At 54.6% G+C, this 8,460-nt stretch overlaps 1 protein-coding gene across 1 annotated transcript; it reads right to left on the bottom strand.

Moving 5' to 3' along the window:
* Positions 1 to 407: 407 nt before the first annotated feature.
* Positions 408 to 8,460, bottom strand: TBR1 (T-box brain transcription factor 1). The gene is made up of 6 exons (XM_041722774.1): positions 7,654 to 8,460; positions 6,911 to 7,065; positions 6,432 to 6,553; positions 5,501 to 5,659; positions 4,376 to 4,437; positions 408 to 1,282 (listed from the first exon to the last, which is right to left on the bottom strand). The coding sequence occupies exons 1-6, from the start codon at positions 8,343 to 8,345 to the stop codon at positions 427 to 429; spliced, it is 2,046 nt and encodes a 681-aa protein (XP_041578708.1). The 5' UTR covers positions 8,346 to 8,460; the 3' UTR covers positions 408 to 426.

The raw sequence follows: 8,460 nt of genomic DNA, 5'->3' as shown, positions 1-8,460 counted from the left end.
CTGCTGCCTGACAGGACTGCCCAGGTCTCCTAGGGGTGAAGAGTTTCATTACGAGAGAGAGAAGGAGAAGGTGAGAAAAAGGCGAGAGGGAGGAGGAGGCGGCTCGATAGGAGTGTGGCTTCACGGGAGGAGCGCAAGGAGGAGAACCCAAGAAAGGTCTAACAGCCAAGTGGAAGGTCGGTGTGCTAACTGCAGAGGCTGCTGTGCAAAACAACAAAACAAAACAGAACAGAACCAAAGAAGGTTAAAGTCGCACTCGGAGACCTGTGCTTCTTGGCTGCAGCCGGTGCGCGAGGGCGCGAGGGCGCGAGGGCGCGGGGGCGCGGGGGCGCGGGGGCGCGGGGGCGCGAGGCGGGCGGCGGGGAGGAGCGCGCGGGCCGCGCGCGGGGCGGGCGGGCGCGGGGCGCGGGGCGGGCGCGGGGCGGCCTAGCTGTGCGAGTAGAAGCCGTAGTAGCCGCCCAGGTCCTTGGCGCAGTTCTTCTCGCAGTCCCGCTGGGCCAGCACCTCGCTCTTGAGCGGCGACGAGCTCTCGGACACCGGCGTGTCGGCCGGCGAGATCCGCCGCCGCTTGGCCTGCTCGTAAATCCCCGAGTCGCTCGAGTCGATGGACTTGATGGAGGAGGGCGTCTCGATCCAGCTGGAGTCGGACAGGTCCTTGGGCTTGGCGTCGTCGGCGGCGCCGGGCGGCAGCGGCGAGCGCTCGGCCGCCAGGCCCTCGGCCTCCTCGCCCAGGTAGGGGTTGGCGCCCGCCATGCGCGCGGCGGCCGCGGCGCTGTTGGGCCAGCAGGGCAGCACCGAGCCCGACTTGGCGCCGCAGTACTGCGGGGGGCTGCGCGCGCCCCAGCCCGACGGGTCGGCGTAGTAGCCGAGCGGGCGCCCGGTGCAGCCCGCCGCCTGCAGCGGCAGCGCCTTCACGCCCGCCGCGTAGGACAGCAGCGTGGCCGCGTTGCCCGCGAAGTCCGTGGCCGTGTCGTAGGCCGAGGCGGCGAAGTCCAGCCGGTTGTTGGCGGGGGTCACGAACCAGCGCTGCGGCGACGGCGCGCCCGGGTCCTCGGCCTGCTGCGGCGACAGCAGCCCGTTGGTGTGCGGCACGCTGCGGTCCGTGCCCGGCCCGGGGCCCGCGCCCGCGCCCGGGTGGAAGCGCGCCTTGGCGTAGTTGCTCACGAACTGGTCCTGCAGGAAAGAGCCGGCCATAGCGTAACGGGCCCCGGGCACGATCTGCGAGCGCGGGGAGTCGTTGGGCGAGGGGGTCAGGCGGTCCATGTCGCAGCCGGTGTAGATCCTGCGAGGGAAGGAGACAGAGAGAGAACCGAGGGGTGGCGGAGGGGTCCCCGGGGGCCGCGCGGGGGCCGCCGCCGCCCGCCCCACGCTGCGCAGCCGAGGCCCGCCCGGGGTCGGGGGACGGGGCAGGCCGCCGGCTGCACCGGGGACCCGGGAGCCGGGCCCGCCGCGGGGCCGCATCCCGCTCCCCCAGCGCCCGGGCGACCGCAGGCCTCCCTCGCCCGGACGGAGCTGCTGGCGGGCCGGCGCGGTGGCGGGGACGGGGGCCGCGCGGCGGCCCTGAGCAGGACCCCCGCCTCGTGGCGCCGCAAACACCGCGGGCTCCCGTCGGACACACGCGCGGGCTGCCCGGCCTTCACCAGCCTCCCGAGGCTCGAGCACTGCGGCTGGAAGCCTCCACGGGACCTACTGCCCATTGTTTCCCCCGCCACATCCTGTAACCACCACCACCTCCACCAGTAACTAACAAGAATGACTACTTGGAAACAGAGTCATCCATCAATAAAGTTCTCTTACAGAGAAAAGGTGTGCTTCTCTGTGTGTGTGTGTAAAGTAAGCTCCGGCCCCAACGTGGGGCTTGAACGGACACACGACATCAAGAGTCTCCCAGAGATCAAGAGAGTCGCAGGTTTTACTGACGGAGCCAGCCAAGTGCTCCAAGAAAAAAAGTATTCTTTACTCTGACCTTTTCCTAGCTTTTGAACCATTACTGGTAAATAAACAAACAAACAAACAAATAAATAAACAAACAAATAAATAAATAAATAAATAAATAAAATAAATGACAGAGTAAAATTTTCTTATTTAGATTTCTAAAACACAGGCCAGAAAAGAAAACAAAAAGACACCGAAACCCATCTTCTGGGCCAAACTCTTATCGTCAGCCTCCTCCAAGCCATCTCCCACCAGGAATAGTCAACCCTTATACGACTTGACTCCGTGCCAGGCACTGTTGTCTACCACTGCACACATAGTAATTTAGTAAACCATCACAACAGTCCTCCCGGTTATGCAGCGTTATTTTCCCACCTTACAGATGAGAAAACTGAGGAAAAGACAAGTTAGATAACTTGCCCACAGACAGTAATTGTGTTACTGGGAATCACCTTAGGTGAAATAAAGATTAACTCTAGGCCCTGGGCCTGGAAAATCCCATTAGAATTGAGAGAGAACCAGAGATTGGTACAAGTGTTTTCTCCTACACATAGACACATGCCTCCCTTAGCTCACACATAAATGTTTTAATCTTTAATCAACACACTGTTCTGAGAGAGAGCCTCAGTCTTGTCAGACCTTAATCCTTTGGGGAGGAGATTCCCTGGTGAGTGGCCAAGCATCCCCTCCGGTCCCCCGAACTCTTTCTTATTGCTCTGTTTCTCCACCTTTGAGCCGTGCCCAAAGAGTCAACATAAAAGGGGGGAAGTGCGGGTGGCATGAGCCATTCTGCTCTCCCCTAACCCCTAAAAACTAAGGTCTTCATCTGTGTAGATAAAGAAGCCTTTATGGAAAATAACAGTTTAAGAACCAAAAAGAAGTGGCTTTTCCTACAGCAGCCATCCAGAGGAGGGCAGGTGAGGGTAATGCTGTTGCTCAGGTCCATTCTGCTTACTACACAAAGTCTCCCTCCTGAAATTCAATTCTAGCTTCAAATTAGTAGAGGGAGGCAGGAAGGGAACATAGCCAGCAAGGTGCAAATATCTCCTCTGTTTACCACTACAATATTTTAAGAAGAAAAAAGCAGCCTGCCAAAGATACAGTTTAGATGCCCATCCAGGTCCCAACCCACTTGGGATTACCGGATTGATTTGTGCAAAATAAAATGCTTTGGAACAGATGTTCGCAACAGAATTAAAAGCTCAAAACCTACAAGACCCCCTCGTACAGAGACCAGTATCTCTGGTCTCCTGGGCCACACACTTTCCACAGTGCCGGGTCCACATTTTTAGATTGTGAAGACTAGAATAGCTGAGGTTTTATTCTGGGGAATCTTCTTGATGAGGCTTGCTTCCTCAAAACTACTTTTAAGGGAGGCACATGACGGTGATAGGCAGAAATATCAATGACTCTCTTTTCAATTTGTTATACAAATATCAGGAGGGAAGTTTGTTATCTACCTGGAGATGGAATAGAAGCAGCCACTTGTCTAATTCTCCACAAATTTAATCTATTTCTGGTCAAAGACAACTTCAACTTTGTAGCTGTATCCCACGCACTTAATGCAAGCCATGAAGTTAAAAACTATATACCCTTCCCTTTCAGGTTCAGAGAAAAAGTGGCGGGGGGAGGGGAATCCCTACAATCCAGATTTAGGTTTTGCTATATAGCACTATCTGAACTTTTGGGCACTATAAACACGAAGTTTATATCTCCTGTTGCCCCCAGAGAACATCATTTTGACAGATAAGAAACGGAGATAAGTAAGGGAGGCCTGAAGAAAGGGTACCAACACATCTAATTAAAACATGTCTAGATGCAAAGGATAAAGGGAAATATTTTTCTTTTGAAGCTTGTAAATAATACACAGCAACAGCACCTGGGTCCTTCCCGAAGCCTGAAATAACTGTAACAGCGGCTCTGCTCATGACCTTGCCTATGGTGGGTGCACATTTTTATTCAGTCCATAGTAAACTTGCACAGGAAAAGCTATTACACAAAACTTGGAAATGGGTAAATAAAAGTCACATATGCCAAGGAGAATGTAACAACTGCCAGAGCCACATGCACTTTCCGGCAGAATCGGGCGGTTTCAGACACAGACAATCTGAGCTGAGCATCTGCAGCGCCACATACAGCTCCCGCACCCAGGAACCGGGGCAGCTTCCCCAGCCAGCCAGCCCCAGAGGCCCGCCAACAACTTTGTAATTCATAAGAAAGATAAAAATAAGTGGAGGAAATCTTTGACCAAAACCACAAAAGTACCAAGTCAGAAAGTCACCAGAAATAAGGGGAGCCCATAAAAAGGCAAGGGAAAAACCTTGGAAACAGCCTTATCTTCACACACTCTAGCTTCCAAAAGCCTTGTACACAACAATCCACCTTTGACCTAAAGCCCAACTCCGCAACTATTTTAGAAGGAACGAGCAAAATTACTTACGTGTCATAATTATCCCGAAATCCTTTTGCAAAGGGGTTGTGATCTATTTTCAATTGTGTAATCTAGAAAAGACAAAATAAAAGGATTAAGAAGATTTTACCTTCTATGTAGGTGGATTACACGCTTACGAATACAGCACCATTTTTTACAGGGGCTTAGGGCCCACGGTGTCATTGAGTAGCAAGGTTTCCCTGCCTGAAAAATTTGAGGGAATGGATAGAAAGGGAAAAAAGAGAATGTATCATGAAAGTTATGAGGAACATGTTTAAATCAATGATGCCTAACATTAAAGGATTGCTCTCAATTAGCTCTCCCATATGTTCTAAGTCAGTGCAAATGCACATTTTAAAAAATGCTTGATACAAAAGGACAAAAGTCTTTAAAAGGGGCCCTTGAATGTATCATCAAATGTTGCCTATTTTAAGTGTTTCACCACATTTCAAAACGTTTATCATTTCTGATTCACAACCACAAGAACTCATAGCTGCATTTTAAAATCAGCTTTAATTTAAAATAAATGCATATTTTCATATTTGATACTTTCATTTGAGTTAAAAAAAAAAAAACAACACTGTCACTCCCAGTAGTCAAATCAACAGAAGTAAAATAAGTCTTTGTGAACTTGCAAAAGCTGAAGAGGTTCAAGTGCTAAGAAAAAACAAAACAAAACAAACTCATCCCACGGCTTCTGGGAATTTGATTTATTGTACTTTCTGGATATGTGAATGTGTCTGTTCTTTTGACCACCCAAAAAGCGATATATTTGTTTATTTCAGCCATCAGTTCTGAGACTTTAAATTTCTTTTTCTTTTTTTTTTTTTTTTTTTGGGATAATGCCACAGCCTGCCAAGAATAAAATGCAGGGGAAAATCTGCTTGTTTTCTAAAGGGAAGAAGGACTCGGGGGAAAAAATAAAACGAACGAAAAAGCAGATTTAAATCTGTTCTAGTTTGAGAACTAAATTAAAATTCCCAAGGAAGAGGCCTTGGAGATCCTGGGTCCCTCCCAGGTGGCCCGCGCGAGCCGCGCCCGAGCGAGTCGGAGGCGCTTCCCACCGCCCAGGACCCGGGGGCTGCCCCGGGCCCAGCCTCGGCCTGCGCGGCGCCCCGGCCCGGGCCTCCTTACGTCGGTGTTCTGGTAGGCGGTGACGGCGATGAACTGCGTCTCGGGGAACGTGAAGGTCTGCACGCGGCCGGGCTGGCTGGTGTCCTCCGTGCCGTCCTCGTTCACCTCCACCACGTGCAGGCGGGGCTGGTACTTGTGCAAGGACTGGAGGACCACCATCTGCGCGGCGGACACAAGGGGAGCGCGGGGCGGCGCGTCAGCGGGTCGGGGCCGGGGCCGGGGCCGGGGGGCTGCGGGGCTGCGGGACTGCGGGGCTGGGGAGGCTGGGGAGGCTGCGGGGCTGCGGGGCCGGGGGGGGGGGGGGGGCTGCAGGGAAGCGGGGCTGCGGGGCCGGGGGCTGCGGGGCTGCGGAGCTGCAGGGCTGCGGGGCGGGGGACCAGGGGGCCAGGGGGCTGCGGGGCCGGGGGGCTGCAGGGCGGGCTGGAGCGCGCCGCCCCGGCCCCCCGACCGCGGGCCCGCCGGGCTGCCGAGGCCGGCCGCGGGCCAGCATCCCTGGTTCCTCCCGGAGCACAGCCGACCCCGACTGCTGGTGCTCAGGCCTCCCGATCCGCCCGGCCTCCCTCGAGGAGGAACAAAGATTCCTACACCCCCAGAGCCTGTGGGTTTCCTTCTCGAAATCCACCAAGTATCTGTACAGACAGCACTTGGGGAGGTCGGGACCCGGGAATAGGCCGGGGGCGGGGGTGGCCAAGAGCGACTCTACAGGAGGGTGGAAATAGAATTTTTAAAGAGTCTTTTCAGTGAAGCAGAGAAACATATGTCCAGTTTCTCTTGCTGATTTAAAGTAATGGACTGGATGTTAGCGAGGGACGTGAGAGGGAGCGAGAGGGAGAGAGAGAGCGAGAGAGGGAGAGGGAGAGGGAGGGAGAGAGGGAGGGGGAGGGAGAGAGGGAGGGAGGAAGGGAGGGAGAGGAGCGCTTGAGCCACTGACCTGCCCATTGTTGTTTGAAGCTCCTTTGTTGTTTGTAAGTTTCAATTTTCCAAAAGAGATTTCTTGACGCATCCAGTGAGCCCCCGTGTTGGGGGAATCCGGATGCATATAGACCCGATTTCCTAGAGAAACAAATACGTTGTTTACATATGCCCGGGGCACTGCCCAGTCCCAACTCCTCACCGCCTAGGACACACACACACACACACACACACACACACACCTTATCCACAGTGAGGCCCATTAGCTGGGGGTTTTTTAGGCCTCGCTTTCTTCCTATTAACTGGAGATGATTAAAATAGCTTTTGCATAATCCTCCCCCTTCTCGCGGCTCAGTCTGTCCCCTTATCCCCCTCGTTTCCTTTTAGAAGTCATTGGCCGATCGTTTTAAAAGTCTCTCGAGCCAGTCCACAAAGGCTTTAATTAATCATTCTCACCTAAATAAGTGTCAGGAAAATGTGTTAATTGGAAGGACTTGCCTTGCACATTGGTGTCCGCTTTGCCGCAAGGAACCCATTTGCCTCCTTGAAACCTCCAGTGATTGGGATCCGCCAAAATCACATCCACAAAAATATTGTAATGAGCCGTGGGATCGAGACCAGAAATGTTAAAACTTAAAAAAGGAAACATGCGCCTATTTAAATTAAGGGGGGGGGGGGTAGAAAACAAGAGAAAAAAAAACACATAAATGTTAAAGATTAAATGCAAGAAGCGCGGCGCCAGATAGCAAAGCAAAACTTGTTCTTCCAGCGTCGATGAGCGAATGTTTGCTGGGTTAAAGAAGGGGTGGTGGGGGAGGAAAAGAAGTGAGGCTGGAGTCGGGGAGATCGGCGGGAGCGCTGGAGCGGGGAGTCGGCAGGTGTCACTGCCCAGGTGGGGAGCGCGGCTGGCGCCCCGCACGTCCACCTGCCCCGCTCGCGGGCACGGAGGCGCCCCTGCAACGGCCCAGCCGCAGGCCGGGGACTCGCCCTCTCCGCCGCCTTTCTCCGGCCCCGGCCGGCTCTCCGACCACCTTTCTAGGGCGGGAACCCCCTTCCCAACATCACCGCGGCGGTTGTACCTTCCACGTCCCCGTCTTCCAACACCAGCCAACTCCGGGGCGCCCCGGGGCGCCTTCCGCTCCGCTCCCGACCCCAAAACGGCGCTCCCGGGGCGGTGGCAACCCGGCGCTCCTGCCCCCGGGCCGCGCCTGGAGCAGCGACTGCCGGGGATGTAGCATTACCTTCCCTGCTTGGTGATGATCATCTCCGTTTGGTGGCGGTGAAATTTCAGCCAGAGGGGCCTGTTGCACAGGTACACCTGCGCTTTGCCGGGTACCAGTCCGGGCTGCGTGGAGGAGAACTGGTAGAACGGGGCTCCCTGGTAGGAGTGGCCGTACTGCTGTGGGTAGGGGTAGCCGGCCGCGGGGTAGCCCTGCGGCGAGGAGTTGGACAGCAGGCTGTTGTAGGCTCCGTTGGTGATGACCGGGTGGTGGGCCATGTAGCGGCTGGGGCTGCCGATGGAGAAGGCGGGGTGCGCCGGTCCGTGCTGGCCGGGGTACGGGAACATGGCACTGGGAGCAGTGGCCGCAGACTGTGGCTGGCTGGACTGAGAGAGGAGGTAGCGATCTGCAGCAGAGCCATCGAAACTGTGACGAAGCTCAGAGACCCCGTCCAAGACAGGAGAGAGTTTACTTCTCTGGACGTCCCCTGGTGAGTCCTTGGAGTCAGGAAAATTGTCTGTATCTGACTGATTCGTCATCCCCCTGGTAATTTTTTTCAAAGGTGAACTTCTCTCCAGGTTGTCAGTGGTCGAGATAATGGGATGATCGTGCAAGACAAGCTCAGATCCGCCTGAATGTGGGTAGCTGCTGCTCACATTGAGAAATTTCTTGGAGAGCATGATAGAAGGAGAAAGGCAGTGCTCCAGCTGCATAGCTCTAGAACCTGAACACTCGCCCTCCTGTCCCTGGTTTTTAAAGTCCTATTTATCATAAACTAGAAATCCACAGACCCCCTCACTAGACAGAAAGCACTTCAACCAGCAAATG

This window comes from Vulpes lagopus, chromosome 11, assembly GCF_018345385.1.
Source record: "Vulpes lagopus strain Blue_001 chromosome 11, ASM1834538v1, whole genome shotgun sequence".
Lineage (NCBI taxonomy): Eukaryota > Metazoa > Chordata > Mammalia > Carnivora > Canidae > Vulpes > Vulpes lagopus.
This window is presented reverse-complemented; position numbering and strand designations above follow the sequence as displayed.